At 37.6% G+C, this 18,444-nt stretch overlaps 1 protein-coding gene across 1 annotated transcript in view; it reads left to right on the top strand.

Annotated features, from left to right (window-relative positions):
* Positions 1-6,096: 6,096 nt before the first annotated feature.
* The window catches only part of LOC150039877 (protein unc-80 homolog), a gene marked incomplete at its 5' end in the record, with an annotated part of 39,046 nt that continues 26,698 nt past the window's right edge, over positions 6,097-18,444 (top strand). The window contains 3 exons of the mRNA XM_090327549.1: positions 6,097-6,231; positions 9,872-10,005; positions 13,311-13,476. Of these exons, the coding sequence (XP_090183675.1) occupies positions 6,097-6,231; positions 9,872-10,005; positions 13,311-13,476 (435 nt within the window). The remainder of the gene's footprint in view (positions 6,232-9,871; positions 10,006-13,310; positions 13,477-18,444) is intronic.

Below are 18,444 nucleotides of genomic sequence, written 5' to 3'. Positions count from 1 at the left end.
CCAGAAGCTGCAGTGGAATGCTGCCAAACTCTTCTACCAGTGGGGAGACGTGAGCATTTGACCTTCTCCTATGACCCTTAGAGCATTTGGGGATAGTAGAGACGTTTGGGATTGTTTTTAATTTTCTTTTCTTGAATACAATTTATTAGATAGCTGCTTTGTTTGAGGCAGTGACCTTACTGCTTTAGAAGTTTATTCAATTTATATACTACTATTACTTAACTATTAAAAAGATGGAAGTTTTATACTCGTCAAGTGGCTTGCCAAAATTTATGTATCTAGAAAATAGGAGTCTCCAATACTCTATCCCCATGTTGGATTTCAAAGCCTTGCTTCTTTATTGCTATCTTTAGAATCGGCTTTTTGAAAAAAATATTTGTTATAATCGTTAAATGTTTATATCCTGGTTTTGGCTTTTTTAATTTTCTAAGAAAATAATTTTTTCTCTCAAATTTCTCTCCTAAATTTGCCTTGCGAATATCTGAAATCTTAGAAGCATCCATCATAGCAGACACAACATAGGATTAAGAAAAGAAACATAATTCGAGGTTGAAATGGATAGTGGGAAGGGGGATGTATCCCTAATCCCATTCTTCAAAGATGGTCTCTTTTAACTAATTCGTAAAGAATATCCTTATATCATTACTCTGTAATAAGATGGTAGAGACAGAAATGGGAAGATTATGAGGAAAGTACATGGAGACTTGGATGTGTTCATTTCATTCTGTACACCTCTTCCAATCAACTGTGCAGGAATCTCTCACCAAGCCTTACCCCATCCCAAGACTCATAAATCTCAAAAATTACAACCAGTCACTTCTCTGATCCCAAGTTTTCCTACTAAACATATTTGGAAAACTCAGACTATGGTCTACTTTTATTATTCTTATGGCTAAAATAGTGAGTGATGTTTTCTAATATCATGGATGCCATTGGACCATTATGCTAACATCAGAGATGACCTTTGACCAGAGAGAGCAGATTTTCTATCCCTAAAGTATTGACAATAGAATGGAAAATTTAGATTACCAAATGTTAGAGAGCCAGGGAAAGTTGTTTTTATCTCCAACTCCTTTCATTTTCTATCCCAAATGACTCAGCCGTATGTTAGCAAAAAGCCATCCAATTTTCGGCAAAATATTATATCATTTGGAACACATCCTCTCTTGGGAAAATTGGAGACAGTAACTGTTTTTCAATTCTTGTAAGGTTAATGGTGTTTTGACTCCTATTATTTCTCAGGCAGAGGTGGTAATTAGTTATGAATAACTAGTATTCTAATTTCTTCATTTGAAGAAGTTTCCCTTGGGAGGATCCTTCTTTCCCTTAATAGTAAATGTGACAGATGATGCTGGATGTGGTTGTGCACTCCACTTAATTCTAACATCCAGAAGGCTGACACTGGAGGGTTGAGAGTATGGGGACAATCTGAGCTACATAGCAAGTCCCCATCCCAAGTATAGTAAATCAATCAAGAAGTAAGATAGGTAGGGGTTGTGAAATTTAAGCTTATCTGTTATTCAACCTACTAGGCACAGGAGAGATAAATCTCTGGTGATCCTTTGTTTTTGAAAGCCTGCTCCCTGGAATGGCTGTAATTTATCCTCTTCCTTTTCATTTTCTGAAGTCTGATCCATTTTGATTTCCTGCAGTGTTGTGAGTTTGAGGACAAGACTGGATTTTTATATAAAGCTGGCCAACTTCTTCCTTGTGCAGAGAAGTTCTGACATTCCTTCAGTACCTACCTCATTCAAAGAGTGTTTTTACGGCCTGGTTTCTCTGAAATAACACTCCCAATTGCCAATCCCATAGGACTCTCAGGAGGGGAAACCATCAAGTGCTGAACTTTTAGAGGGTTCAGATGTGTGAGGAAGGTTTTGACCAAGGGAATGTCTGAACAAATATCTCCAGGATAAATACTTTGGGACATCTTCACAGATATGATACTTCTCACTGTCTTGCTAGTTTATTTTCCATGAGAATATACACAGGAGTCTCTGAATCCTGTCCTCTGCTTCATTGAATCTGTGTCTCCTTCCTTTCTGTAAGTGTAGCCATCCTCAAAGATCACTTTTAAGTTCCTCCTGTATAATTCACCCAGTGTTTCATGGTCCCTGTATTTTCCTGTTTCCAGCAGTACAGACTTCTCTAACTATAACACTGTTCAGACCCCAAGCTTGCATCAGAAGCATTCACTTAAAAATATCCTAAAATCTGATCAGAATAAAGTCCCTTTTCCCAAATGAATAGTCTACCTACAACCCTCCCTAAGCCTTCTAATCTCATTACTGGTACCACAACCATATAATAGAGCAGCTTTTGAGCATATTCTGACTCTCCTATCCTAAGTGATTCTATTACTTCCATGTCATAGAGTCCCATAGGTCAGAACTTTGACTTTGCATATGGATGATTATTTTCCAGTGTATTCTTATCCTCACAGCCTGCCATTGTCTGTCTATCCTGTGCACTGCCAGGAAGATGATCTTTTTGTGACACAGCCCTTCCAAAATAGAATGTCTCTCAGCCTTCAGAATTGCCCTCTCCAGTTCCTTCTCCAGACTGTTGGCAGTGATTCAGCTAAACCACAAATCAGGATGTGGGTTTCTTACATGCTTAAAATGCAGCAGTGGCCCTCAAGTTAAGACCCAAATTGTGCTTGGTGCTAATTGCTTTCACCTCTAATCTTAGCTACTCAGAAGGCTGAGATCTGAGGATTCTATTTCAAAGCCAGCTTAGGCAGAAGCATCTGTGAGAGTCTTACCTCCAATAAACTGCTCACAAAAAAAATCCAGAAATGGTCCCTGTGGCTCAAGGGGTAGAGTACTAACCTTGAGCAGAGTCAACACCTAGGCCGTGAGTTCAAGTCCCGGAACAGCAATTAATTAATTATTTTTTTAGAATACAAATTGCTTTAACCTGATATCTTTGTCTACTCTGCAACCATTGCTCAGAGCATTACAAGATTATGAATGATGAAGTCAAATGAGCTTATGAACCAGAAGCATATTTGTCTTTATACCTACCATGTGTTTGATAATAATAGTTTATTACATTAATTTTTCTTAAAGACAGCTACATGGCTTGTCCCTGCCTTCTTGGCAGATAGTAAAATGTTTCTCAAATGAACAGTCTGCTCAGTTCTAGTCTGCCTTGCCACCCTTGCTGCCCATTATTGTTTCTTACATTAAGGGAGCCATCCATCCCTGGACATACAGGGTCCCTCAAATGCAGATCTTTTAGGACCCTCCAGGGAATATCACATGCACTTCTTACTCTCCATTAGCACTATTTCTCCAAGTCTATAGCTAGAAGACATTCTATGAGTCTTTGAGCCAAGTTTAGTCTAGTTTTTAAGTTGGCCAATTGTTACAGTCTCTTAATGTGCTGTTTTGATATGCACCTACCTCACCAGTAGACTTTGTGCTCACTGAGAGAATGGACCTCAGATGTAGTTAGACACCATGTGCTTGAATCCATTTACAGTCTTCAGGAAGTCCCTCAGCCTTGCTGTTTGCCAGTGATCCCTTTTAAGTGGATTTAATAATCTATAATGGTACCTTTAACCAAAACACTACTAAACTGTAGCAATTTATTTAGTCCTGTGTTTGAAATAACTTACAAAGTAGTTTACTTTATAAATATTTGATGAATGACAGACAAAAGGACCAATGTATCCTCACAGCATTTTTCTTGCAATATATGAGACATAGAGGTCTAAATTCTTATTCTTATTATTTTGTCCATCCTAGGGCTTGAACTTGAGACCTGGATACTGTTCCTGAGTTCTTTTGCTCAAAGCTAGCACTCTAGCACTTGAACCACAACTCTACTTCAGGCTATCAAAGTATCAAAGACTGAGCCTTTTTCTGCTTGGGCTGGCTTTGTAGTACAATACTCAAATCTCAACTTCCACAGCAGCTAGGATGACTGATGTGAGCCACCAGTGCTAGGCTAAATCATTATTTTGACATTTGATGCTAAGACAAGTTCACTATCTAAGAATCCTTTAAGTTTTGTAAACTGTAAATTTTAGTATCCCAGAAAATTCAATACAGAGAACTTTCCCTTTGGATCTTACCATGCAGTTGGTTGACTTTACCCCAGACTTAGTTACAATGTTTTGTCCCCAGGACAAGGCCTGTAGCAGTAATGATTTTGTTCATTTTACTTAAAATTTCTCAAGTTAGCAGCTAACTCTTAGAGTCCTATGATTCCTTTTGTTTTGTTTTGTTTTTTGCCAGTCCTGGGGCTTGAACTTAGCACATTTTGCTCAAGACTAGCACTCTACAGCACTTAAGCCACAGCATCATTTCTGGCTTTTTCTGTGTCTGTTGTTACCAAGGAATTGAGCCCAGGGCTTCGTGAATGCTAGGCAAGCACTCCCAGCCTCTCTATGATACATTTTTATAGTACTTCTTCATTAATAAGATTTTTTTGCTTCTTGATTTGTATCTTTCAGGTAATTCCAGAGTTTAAGCAGATTTGTTCTCAGATTTCTAAGAAATTTAGATACTGTTTCCCCCCACCAAGAATTCTAGATATAATTTGAATATTCAGTAGTGGATACTTGTTTGTTTCTAATAGATGGCTAATTTCTCTCTCATCATTTTGCATTTTTATTAGCATCAATTAGTGATACAAGGGGATTCCACTTTGACATGTCCATCTATGCCTAGAATGTACCTTGAGTAAACTGACCCTTTGGGTCAGTCTCCCTCATTCCATCCTACACTTCTCAAACCAATTTCAGCAAGCCTCGAGGTCCCATTTTCATACATGTACATGGATTCTCTTATACATATTTTCACTAGTGACACCAAAAATGATCTATTTTTCATTACTGGCATTCATTGTCTTAATTACTCAAAAATATCGTGCCATGGTATTTCACAATTGAATATACAGTATTTGGGCAAAATCATTCCATTGTTGCTCTCTCACTTTCCCCATCCGTACTACTTCCCCTCCATTAACCCACAACTTTCAGTGCAGTCCATTTTACTATCTTAATTCACAGATGTAGCACATTTCAGTATTGTTTGTCCTCTAACATTCTTTCCCACTGTAAACAGTCCCACAATTACAAACAGGCTGTATAGAGATGTATTTTCACATCTATACATATGTATGTGTACTTCTTACATGCTCAGAATTCAATAAGTTTCCTAAAAATTCAATGAATATGACCTAGGAAGAGAAAAACAAAATTAATTGAAATCTGTTGTTATTAAACATAGAGAATCAAACTGTTAGATGCAATTCATTGCTCAGTTTGGCTTTTTGCAGACTCTACTAGGCCTATGTCTCTTCCATTGTTGCTGAACCTATCTAAAAGGAACTAGATGGAGTTAGAGGTTTCTTTTTTGTTTGCTTGTTTCTTCTTCTAGAAACATTTTGCAAAATCACTGAACAGTACATGATGACTCAGAGGAATAAACAACAAAGGTATCAATTTTATAAGTAGCATTTAAAAGGTAATCTTGACAATGTATTATTAAAAGTCATATTTCTAATGTGGGGTGAGATATTCTTCTAAAAAGAAATAAAATGAACTTTAAAAAATATTTCATAGAATACCCTGACAAGAGGAACAAAGTCTATCAAAGCCCAATAATTACTGCAAACATCCTGGTAGATATAAATAAGGAGGCAGTACCAGAAGTCTTGGCAACTTCCAAGTTCATTAGCATGACACTGACATTCTTACAGAATAGCACAGTCAGACTCACTCTGAGGAACAGTTCCTTCCCATTCTTTTTTCACTGCAGTAAAATCCTCCCATTAAAAATAACTAATCTCCCTTCTTTGAGACCTGTAAAGTTAGTACCCTTTGGGTAACTGGGTATACTTTCAGAAAAGCTTCTTTAGGAGTACAAAAAGGTGTCATTCCAAGTTTACAGAAGTGTTTAGACTCAGTGATCCAGGAAATAGCATGAGTGCCTTCCACCTTCGGCTCTCACACTGTTACTCATTGAAATAACAACAGCCTAGTGTAGAGAAGAAGCCTAGGCTTTATGTGTACAGGATACAAATGCCTTGTTTTTTTAGTCTAACCTATCTGGTGCTATTTTATTCCTTTCCCTTTCATGTTAGGCCATTGGCATCAGACTGAATGGCTGTGTCATGGGGAGAGTGAGAGCCCCGCTAACCTACTGGGCCTCATTTATGATGAGGAGACCAAGAGGCAACTACGAAAGGAGGATGAGGAAGAAGACTTTTTAGATGACAGTAAGGAGACTCCCTTTACTACAAGAGCCCCTGCTTGTAAGAACCTCTGCTTTAGGAGCACTTAATACTTCTCTTTCTTCTCATACTTTTGCCACCTTCCCATGTCTACCCCACTCTCCACACCACTCCCCCTTCTCCCTACACACGCCATCCCTCCTCACCCCTTCTCCCTGCACATGGATGTAAAGCATATGCATAGAGCCCTCACCAAGAGAAGGTAAAAATCAAGAAGAGAAAATAGGCAGGGCAGAATGCTGCAGGAAATCTGAACATTTAGTTTAGCCTCTGACTCAAGCTAGAATACATAGCTTCATATTAGGTTCTCTGAGAAAATCTCTCTGGAAAAAACAAACAAACAAACATAGCTGTGAAAATCTATTAGCCCCAAAAAGGTTTTGTGTTGTTATTTTGTTCTTGGAAATATAAAAGCAAAAAGTCAGGAAGAAAATGACTTAGACAGGAGATGCTTTTGAAATGACTACAATATTGAATTCTCTAGTCAAAGCATAGTATAATATCTTAACATGTAATTAATATAGTCACCTTGCTTAAAGTGTGGCATTATGTATTTACCAGACATATCTCAGAGGAATAGAGACAAAGGGGCTGCTGTCACATCCCATGTCAGCACCATTTTGTACATGTGTGTGCTCAGTACCACATAAGCTTGTATATGTGTGTACCACTGCCTCTTATAGAATATGAAACTTTATTTAAGGCAACAGAATTAGTACCTTTCTATGTTAAATTGTGGTGACAGCTCTACCATTTCCTTTTTCCCCGGTGGTTCAGAATTCATATCCATTCTTTATATTTCAAGGTTAATCTTAGCTGATACCAAATCTACTACATGCATGCAGTAATGCAAGGTAGAATGCAATATTGAACAGGACTGTCATTATCAGAGAAAACTCTAATGGTCTTCCTTCCTACACCAAAAATTTAAAAAATATTTTCACCATTACTTTTCTCTTTATCAAATCAGAACAAATTTTAAGAATTAAATAAAATAAAAAGTTGAGCATTAAGGGTTCACCCAGTGTCATCCTAGCTACTCAGAAGGCTGAGATCTGAGGTTAGAAGCCAGCATAGGCAGGAAAGTCAGTAAAACTCTATTTTAAATTTAAAAAAAAAATGGGTGGGCATGGTGGCTCATGCCTGTAATCCTAGCTACTCAAGTGCTTGAGATCTGAGATTGTAGTTCAAAGCTATCCCAGGAACTAAAGTCTGTGAGACTCTTTAACCACTAGAAAACCGGAAGTGGTATGCTAGCTCAAAGGGTAGGGTGGTAGCCTTGAGCTGAAGAGCTCAGGTACCACACCCAGGCCCAGAGTTCAAGCCCTACAACTGGGGAAGAAATTACATTTCACTTAATTAATGAATATTGTAAAGGTAATATACAGAGAGTTTGCAGTTATGTAGGTCAGTTAATGAGTATATCTCTTTTTAAGCAGTGTCATCTCTTCCCTCATTTTCACCCAGTTTTTTCCCTTCTGACCCCCCCCCGTCCTCCACAGGTGATATAGTTCATAATCAACTTAACGTATAGTGAGTTTCATTGCTGAATTACTTTATACTTTGTTATCACCAGTTAACCAACAGAGAAAGCCAGAAGTAAAGATATGGCTGAAGTGAAAGAGTGCTAACTTTGAGAAAAAAAAATGAGATCAGAGACAGTGTCTAAGCTCTGGGATAGAATAGATAGATAGATGATAGATAGATAGATAGATAGATAGATAGATAGATAGATAGATAGATAGATAGATTCATGTCATTGTTCAACCTAATGATGAAAGATAACCCTGAGAATAGTTTAGGCTATCTGATAATGACTTCCCATAGGAAGACCTGAGAACTTTCCAGAAAAGCAAAACTTAGTGAAATTTTTCCATAAGACCCCTACAGCCAGAAGGTAGGACCAAACTACCCTAGATCTCCTCGCAGTTCTTCAGAACAGAGGGGGCAGAAACAATATTGTGTGGGTGTAGCTTCATTTGCCACATTAAATTCACTCTCCTCTGAACCACAAAAGTAGCATTTACCCATCTTTGCAAATATCAGATTTTTTGTTGGGGCCATGGAGAACTCTATTCTTGTTCAAAGTAACAAGCTATTCCAGATGATAAAACCTGAATGAAGTCCAAACTCATCTGCCTACAGGACAGATAAGAAGAGTCCGAATGATAACTTCAGAAATAATAAGATAAATCCAGAATTTGATGCAAATGTGTATACTGTGTTTGATTAATTTTTTAAAGCTTATGTTCATCTATGCAATTTTTAAATCCAGATAGCCTGCATTGAATATAAGATTGATGTGTATGATTTATTTCCAAGCCATCACATAGCTCATCTAGAATTTAAAAACTAAATCAATATGATGTGAGCAAATTTCAGTTTGGAAATTCCAGGAGCTTATCTCTCAGTCTTAGTGAATGACAACTTTTCTGAAAAGAAAGCAATGGTTTAAGGAAGGAAACAACTAGATTGTTTTCAGAAGATCACAATTTCTATCTTTGTTGACAGAAATCATGAAGTATACTATCCTCTATTCAATTATAGCTTAGCACCTAGGATAATACATTTTAGAGATATTTATAGTAATGTTGATCTGTAATGTTATTGTGATTATTTAATAATTTACAAAATAAAAAAGTATTTTTCTTTCATTAGTTAGAAACAGACAACATGACTTTGGACTTCTTTTCTTTGTTATGGTTATTTAATTATAATTTTTTCTAAACAATACATGATTAGCATATTCTACTTGGTTTGTGACAACATATATCTGATAACTAATTCTAAGAACTTTGAAAACATTTTGGTATTACCTTGACCATTACTTGTCTTCAGAGTGGAAGTCACTAATTGCCTTATAATGGATGGGGTATTTTAGAAATTCCAAGATCAGTATCCTTTAGTTTGAGAGAACATTTGCATACTTGTATAGCAGTATCTTCCTTTGATGGAGCAGCTGGTTTTTCTCTGGTCTCTTTTCCACAAACACAAATAGATGTGAATTGAAACAATTTCACTGTCCTTAAAACACAAAGTGCAGAGCCGGGAGCATGGTAGAGTGTTTGCCTAGCAGGCACAAAGACCTGGATTCGATTCCTTGGTATCACATACATAGAAAAGGCCAAATGTTGCTGTGGCTCAAGTGGTAGAGCTCTAGCCTTGAGGAATGCCCAAGGACAGTGCTCAGGCCCTGAGTCCAAGCCCCAGGACTGGCAAAAAAATAAAAGCCCACAAAGTGCGATACCCCCTTCAAGTGAATTAAAATGATCATTATAGTTCCATTATAGTTCATTTCTTGAATGTAAGGATACTTTAATTTTCATTTAATGTTTTTCTAAATTAGTTGGAGTTGCATTTTGATACTGTACTTTGAGATTTTAAGAAGCATAATTTAGTTCTGCTTATGTGATGCTTCAGTACTGAAGCACTTATAGAATTGCCAAGTGGAAGAAGAGAAGTGTAGCGATGCTCAGGCTGTACAGAAGAAATAGATACATTGAACCTGTGTAGGTAATGTCTCATATTCTGTTTGATTTTGCATGTGTATAGCAAGGTCCATCAAACTGTGCCTCTCTCTTTGTTATTAGTTTGTCTTCTGATGAAAGAACCCTTTCATTCTTAGGTACGGTGAACCCCTCTAAATGTGGCTGCCCCTTTGCGTTGAAGATGGCAGCATGCCAGCTTCTCCTGGAAATTACCACCTTCCTGAGAGAGACCTTTTCTTGCCTGCCCAGACCTCGCACTGAGCCTCTGATGGTAAGTGAAGGCACCAATGAAGGCTACATGGAAAGGCCAGATGTGTGGCTAGGTTTCCAGAACTGACCCCTTCCTCAAATGCCCAATGGCTAAATGCATCACATTTTAAAATTTTAACCAAGGCATTAAATTGAATTCTCTTTTCTCTATAAAAGTAATAACTCCAAAATTGACTTCAAAATCCATAAGGTTAGCATCTCCAGCTACATACCATGGCTGACTACTTACCTTCAGTTATGCTGGAAATATCTAAGAGCCATTAGGATCCCTTATCCTGTAAACTCTGAGAAGTCTATGGCCTAGAGGTTTCCAGAAATCACCAACAGATTTTTCTTTTTTGGCTAAATCTTCATAAGTTTGCCCAGAAACGTGATTCTCATGAGTCAATACGTGCTAAAAGATTTCCATACCTAGTATCTAAAAATTGCCAAACTTAGTGTTATTCATGTAGTATTTCTTATCGTTTATGGAAAGGCAAAAATATGACCACAAAGATAAATACATACAAACACATTCATGTGCGCATAAAAGCATTCATTTCTCTACCAGGTACAATCTGTTTAACTATAAATATAAATAGTACACAAGGACCAGTTGTCTTCAGAGCATATGAAATGTTACCAGGTGGATTTTCCTTGGCTTATAGGACCCTTCTAGGAATCAAGGTTTCAATAGTCCTTTTATCAAAGATGGTAACACCCAATTGGAGCTGAGGAACCAAACAAAGCCCCTCTGTTACAAAAGACCTAGATCATTCTTCCAAATAAGTTGTGACACTAACAAACTTTGTATATCACTTTAAGCCTGTTTTACATTCTCTCACCTCTCCAGCCTTCTAAAGCAGCCTTGGCTTGAAACAGGGAGCATTTCAAACCTCGGGTGTGTCCGGGGTTGGATAACAGAACCAGTGTTCTGGATTTGCAGAGCGGGACCTCTGACTTGGATTTTACAGTGTTCTGGAAAGTTCATTTCCTTACACCCTAAAACTTAAAGTAGATATTTCCAAATCAGAATTTTTTATGGGTAAAGTGCATGTTTTTAAGAGAAGCACACCTACATTTAGACTCTGAAACTGTACTATTTGGATATTAGGAAAGGAAATGCTTTCTACTACCCTTACATGACTTCAAATTTATCACCTTGGCCTTTAAGTTTCTGAATTGCCATTTCCATTATCATATTTAGCCTAGTCTATAAAATCAAATCAAAGCATTTTGACATATATACTCTTTTTTATTGTAATTAGTAAAAGGGTTACATGATATTTGCCAGATAGAAGGTACATTAATTCACATACATTGATACCCTTTCACATGTCTTGGTACCTATTTCCCTCCCCCCCACACCTCCCACCCATCTTGGTTTTCCCCCCTTCCCTTCCCTATCAAATTTCAAATATCCAAATACAAATAAATTCAATATATCAAATAACAAAGTGAGATACTATAACAATATGAGATAACCAAGGGACACCAAAGGAGATGAGAGACAACATATATACTCTCGTATGACAAATACCTGATCTGGTAGCTCCTATCTATTATATATACATATATATATATATATGTATATATATATGGTGTGTGTGTGTGTGTGTGTGTGTGTGTGTGTGTGTGTGTGTGTGGTGGGGAGGGGGGATTATAGGGCTTGAACTAGGCCTGGGCCTTGTCCCTGAGCTCTTCAGCTCAAGGCTACCACCCTACCCCTTGAGTCACTGTGCCACCTCTGATTTTCTAGTGGTTAATTGGAGATAAGAGCCTCACCAAATTTAGTGCCCAGGCTGGCTTTGGACTGCAATCCTCAGATCTCAGCCTCCTGAGTAACTAGGATTACAGGCGTGGTCTACCGTACCCAGCTGGGATCATTTCTTTATCATCAGAGATGGACCCTGTTATAGGTCCTCCTATAAGTGAGTAAGAAATTCCCTCGGTGTATAATCCCATTTTGACCTCTGACCCTTGCATGTGATCTTTCTTATACCTGAACTGGCTCTCCCCACTTGTTGATCAAAGAGTGCTATGTAATTCTTAGTACTTATCTAAAATATCACTCTATGCATTCATTTCTAATTATGCTATAACAAAGTACCACAAATGTAGTTGGTTATAACAGGAAAACATTATGTTATGGATCTGGAGGTCACAGGGTCAAGCCTGTCTTTATAGACTAAACTGAAGGTATTGATAAGGCTATATTTCTTCCTGAAATGCTAGAGAAGAATCTGTTTCCTTGACCTTTTCCCATCTTCCAGACATCACACTTACTCCCAGATTCAGTGTCCCTTTTCCATTTTTCACAAGCAACAGCAGCAGCACCTCAACTTCCTCTGACCATATTCTCTCTACTGTTAAGGGTCCAGTTAGGTCACACCACAAGTCAGCCTTCTCTCCATTAGGTCCTTAGCTTTAATCAAACCTGCAATGTAAGGCAACAGATTCTCAGACTTCAGGGCTTAAGTTACAGACATCTCGAGGGGACTTTTATTCTCCAAACTATAATTTCCCAAGTCTGATCCTATGCTCTGGCTCTTACTCTATGGATTGGAATTTATCATTTATGTCTGTCCATTTTCCATCTTAGGAATCTGACTTCTTCTAGGGAAAGAATCATTTCCTACCAATTCCACAGTATGTAATATTCCCATACAAGATCACTTAAACAGATAACTACCAAAGATGAAGCCAAACTATGAACAAAGAGAAAGTGAAGAAGCTAGGGACAAGGGCAAAGCTTTGGTAAGATAAAAGTATGTAATGAGCCAGGTGCCTGTGGCTCGTGCCTGTAATCCTAGCTACTCAGGAGGCGGAGATCTGAGGATCAAGGTTCAAAGCCAGCCCTGGCACTAAAGTCCATGACACTCATACCTCCAATGAACCACCAGAAAACTATAAGTAGCACTGTGACTCAAGTGGTAGAGTGCTAGCCTCGAGCTGAAGAGTTCAGGAACACTGTCCAGAGTTCAAGCCCCACAATGGATAAGGAAAAAAAACAGGAAAAAGCTGGCTATGGTTTCATTTTCCAATTCAGAAATGTCTGAAATTATTATCAATGACTAAAGAATGTTGACTGTTTAAATGCAGTGTATATACTTCAGAAAGGATGGAGGTTAGTCATGAGATCAATGTAGTGAGCTAGACATGATGATACTTGCCCATCAACCCAGCACTGATGAGTGTCAGACAAGAGGATCACCCATTTAGGCCTGGGCCACCTAGACAGACCTGACATGACACACAAGAAAATGGCAGGGGGGAATGTAAGAGGAGATGCTAGCACTCACATGCTCCTCCTCACTGAGTTTCCAGGACTTGGAGAGCTGCAGACTTCGGTTGGATCCAGAGTTGGACAGGCACAGATATGAGAGGAAGATCAGCTTTGCAGGGGTCCTGGATGAAAATGAAGACTCTAAAGATTCTCTCCACAGCAGCAGCCACACCATCAAGTCGGATACAGGTGTGGAGGAAAAGAAAGGTATAGAGTAGAAAGGATGGCTAGATGTATCAGGATTCTCATAGGATATTTGATCTGGGCTCTAAACCACACACACAAAAAAAATGGTGTATCTATGCTGTTGGAATTGTGAAGTACTGACCCTCTTGGTGAGGTAGGAAACTATGCTAGTTAGAGATTATATTTTGCAGCAAGAGTGACACAGGTTCTAATTCTAGCTCAGCATTTCTTCCTGTCCTATTGATCTATGATGCCATTATTTTATTTGCCATTGGTAACTTTTTACCAATGAAAAGAAAAAAACATACACTCCTAATTCATCTCTTACACAATACTTTCTTATTACTATGCTCAGATTTTCTTCTTGTAGGAGAACTTTGAGACTTCATTAGGTAGAGATTTTGTTGTTATTTTATTTTATTTTATTATTTTTACGTCATATTTTAAATGACAAGTTTAACAAACAAGTGTTCAAGGAGGGAATCTCTAATTACAATCACTGGGACTTAGTATTTAGAACTTAATTAAAACTAGGCTAAGGGTTTGTATGTCATAGAAACATATTAATTTAAGAAATAAAACATTATGTCTATAGAGTCATAGGTTTTTATGTCTATATAGTTATGTTCATATTTCCATTACCATGTCCATAGCTTTGCTCCCACCCCTCACCACTACTTCCATTCTTGGGGTCCTAAAGTACTGGGGCCCCATCTGTACCTGCTACTACTGCTGCTCTGAGTATTCAGGGGCTCAAGCAAAAGAAGATATCATGATGGTACCACCTGGATCTAGTGATTGCAGACAACATTGATTATACGACATTCCCAATTCCTAATGTGTTCACCTTTGGAATAGCTATGACATTAAAATGAGTTGCTGCTGTAACTCTGTGTGGCCTCATCTAAGGGACTCACATTTTAGGCTGTGGCTTTTTTCCTACAAATTGGGTTAACAATGTTGACTAGGAATATTATTTGTTTAGTCAACACTAAGGATATGTTGTGCATTATTTGAATATCTAATGAATGTCTAGGAAAGTTATTATAGAAATTACTCATTCTAAGCCAGGCATGGTAGCTCACGCCTGTAATCCTAGCTACTCAGGAGGCTGAGATCTGAGGATCATGGTTCAACGCCAGCCTGGCCAATACAAAGCCGAGAGACTCTTATTTCCAATTAATCACTAGAAAACAGGAAGTGGGGCTGTGGCTCAAGAGTAGGGTGGCAGCCTTAAACTGAAAAGCTCAGGGACAGCACCCAGGCCAGAGTTCAAGCCCCATTCCCCCCCCCCAAAAAAATTACTCATTCTATTCTTTCTAATCTTTTTCGGAAATCTTCCCCTTCCCAATCTGGGTCCTTTTTTAATGGAAAAAAAGGAAAAAACTTGTAGATAAAAATCAATTCTGGTCATGTCAAAAATTGAGATAAGAAAACAAATATAAATGAGGTTTAATACCTTCTACACTGCAATGCTTAGATAATGCAATCCAAGTAAAACATAATATTAGTATCTTATGAATAGCAGAAGCATGACAATTTACTCTTGTAATTCTTAATTGTTTTTATACAATGAACATATATAAATTGGAACTTACATAGGGAATTCTAAGTACAAACAAGTTTCAGAGTTTTCAATTGCTGTTCAAAAACTACTCTGAACCATTAACTTTACTATCTTATTTTTCTACTTTTTTTTGCCAGTCCTAGGCCTTGAACTCAGGGGCTGGGCACTGTCCTTGGGCTTTCTTCAAGGTAGAGCTCTACCACTTGAGCCACAGCACCATTTCTGGCTTTTTGCTATGTGTATTGTACAGAGCAATCAAACCCGGGCCTTCGTGCATGCATGGCAAGCACTCTACCACTAGGCTAAAGTCCTGGCCCTATTTTTCTACTTTTTAAAATTCTGTTGCTCTTCAATGCCTTTATAAAGCATTTTGTTAAAAATAGCATCTGTTCATTTGTTAAAGGAAACAAAGCTGATTTTATGCATTGAAGTATTTTCCAGTATCCTAGAGATAATGAATAAATACATTTGATTAGCATAATGAATAAGTAGTTTTCAGAAGAATGGACCTATTACAGTATGTAAAATCTTATAAAGAATAGATAGACATTGGGGAGTCTGGGAATGTTCCCAGATCAGAATGCTGCCACACATTTTAAAGGTAAATAATCATTGTGGCCTATTAAACTCCTGGTAATCAGAGGCTGTGTTGTGAGGAGATAATGAACCAAATCACAAACCACCTCTGAGTACTGAAAAGTATCAAAGCCTGAGCAGATAGCTTACATCTATAACCTCAGCTCCTTGAGATATGTATATCAGCAGGATTATGATTTGCAGCTAACCTGGAACAAGAGTTAGAAGAACCTATCCCAATAAATAAGTCTGATATGGCAGTGTTTGGCTGTCATCCCCACTACAAGGAAGGTATAGCTAGGAGAGGTGAAGTCTGAGACTGGGTTTAGGCAAAAGTTTAACACCCTATCTGAAAAAAAGATAAAACATAGATCTTGAGTTCAATGCTTTAGAAAAGTATCCATCTTTAAACATTATTAAAGTATTCCATCATTTAAACATATCCCAAAGGTATTTTAATTAAGAAAAGGCAATCTTTTTATCCCATTCAAATTATTATGTTAATTATTGAATAAAACAGCTACCAAATACCAGGTATAACCTGGTATTGAATACCAAATACAAGTATAATTAAATCTGAGCAAAATAAATGTTATGCTGTTTTATAAAAAATAAATTGCACAGCAGTTGTGGTGGCTCACCCCTGTAATCCTAACTACTCAGAAGGCTGAGATCTGAGGATCAAGGTTCAAAGCCAGACCAGACACAAAAGGACCTGAGACTCTTATCTCCAATTGCGATTAACCTCTAGAAAACATAAAGTGGGGCTTGGCTCAAGGATGGGGTGGTAGCCTTGAGCTGAAGAACTCAGGGACAGTGCCCAGGCCAAGTTCAAGCCCCATGATCCACATATAAATAAATAAATTGCATGATTAGTTTTTAGGTACTGCTAATTCAGTGCTTTTTTTCTCCTTATAGAATAGCTATTTGAATATATGTACATACATGCATATCTGTATGGGATAGCACATATTATTCATATGTGTATTCATTCTTATGATTATTTGAATATTGTTTAGTGAACAAATACCAGATTAACCACGTGTAGTGGCACACATCTCTAACTGCAGCAATTGCGGAGATGGAGACGGGCAGAGGTTTCAGGGAAGAAACCCCATCTCAAAAATAAAAGATAATTATATTAAATAAATAAATAAAACAAAAATATATAGCCAAAAACTAATCCTATGCATAAAATGAGAATATAGTCACACAATGCCTTTAATCAGCAGACGGATCTGCCCAGATTCCCAAGTATCCCTTAATCAAGCTGATATCAACTATTCCGGCCAATGTGGCAATGCTGACGATGAAACCCTGCAAATGGGGATTTTTACAACTTCTTAAAATTTTTCATGATTTCTATTTTGTTTTCTGAAGGTATGGAATTTGAGCTCTCAGCCGGTGTTTGCTAGGCAAACGCTGTATCATTTGCATCACACCTCCCACCCATTTGGTTTAGGTTGTTTTTCAAATCTTATTGTTTGCCATGGCCAGCCTGAAACAATGTTCTTACTACCCACAGGCTCCTCGCTGGAATGACAGGTGTGCATCATAACATCTGTTTTTTTGGTCTTTTGGCTTTTTTTTTAAAAAATAAAATGTCAGCTCTTGAAATAAACAATATGCAGATAAATCTGAATTTACCAAAGAAAACTGCCATGGACTAATCCTTAGAACTAAAGCACATTCACTTAAAATCTCTAATTTCTATCGATTCATTTTACCCCTGTTCTGAAGATAAAGTAACACTAGTCTTCCAAAATACAGACACCAAATCTAGGCTCACCATGCAAGAGCTACTGAGTGCCTAATATAGAACAGGAACTTTCACAGGTTCTCAGACTAGAGAAATGCACAAGAAAATGTTCCCATGTGCATTTTATTTTAGTTAAAGCAAAGAGTCATGGACAGTGAATTACATGAAATGTCAGTCTTTCAAGTGGAGATAAGTAATATGAAGAAAAACAAATTAGAATTGGAGTCCTGATCTGGAGTGGGAAGAGACATAGTCAGAGAAAGTTTGGATACTTGACAGATAAATCAGCATGGTGTGAAGGAGCCAAGGAGACCCAGGGCTCAGGGAAGCCCCATGTATTCCAGAGGCAATTTTGCATATAAGACTATGTTGCAGAAATTATCTTGGAGCATTTAAAGGAGGACAGAGAGGGCAGTATGGTGACAACCAAGAAATAGGTTTGACCACAGACGTGAACTGAGGTGTATTTGCAGTCAATGTAGTTAGATTATGGGGGTGGAAGAAAGTGGAGTGGTTTTATACTTCTGTTAGTCCAGTGAAGAGGTGACATTTGTAATTACAGAGCCAACCCTAATAATAGATCCAATGTGGGGTGAGAGAAAAAGGAAATTAAAAGATGTGCTGTCCAATTTAGATAATTTCATTTCCCTTTCATACTAGTTCTTGTCATGGAGCTAAAGGCTAAAATTCAATGCCATATAATTTTGCTGACATTTTCATGTGAAACCAAGTCTGTATTATAACTATTGTGTCTCTTGTAAATAACCAGCATGGTAATTTCTGATCTCTATTTTTTTTCATGGCTCTATCTCCAATTGTTCTTGGTATTAGAACAAATTCCCCAAATAAGATCTCTTTCAGATCCTATCAACTTCAGATCATTTTGCTATGTTTATAAGCAAAATCCCAGGCAATTTCTAAAACCAGCCAATATAAGTGCATGCCTCTGTCAAGGAGAAAATCTAGAAATTATCTCTTTAATCATTTTCTCTACTTCTTTTTGCGTATAGGCAAGAAATTGCTTAGCCATCATTTAAAATGGTAATGTTTTCTATTCCAAACATATTTCCAGATGGATCATAAAGTC

The sequence above is a fragment of the Megascapheus bottae genome, unplaced genomic scaffold (genome assembly GCF_031878675.1).
Source record: "Megascapheus bottae isolate mThoBot1 unplaced genomic scaffold, mThoBot2.hap1 HAP1_SCAFFOLD_162, whole genome shotgun sequence".
In the NCBI taxonomy this organism is placed as follows: Eukaryota; Metazoa; Chordata; class Mammalia; order Rodentia; family Geomyidae; genus Megascapheus; species Megascapheus bottae.
The sequence above is the reverse complement of the archived record's forward strand: the minus strand, read 5'-3'. Positions and strand labels throughout refer to the sequence as shown.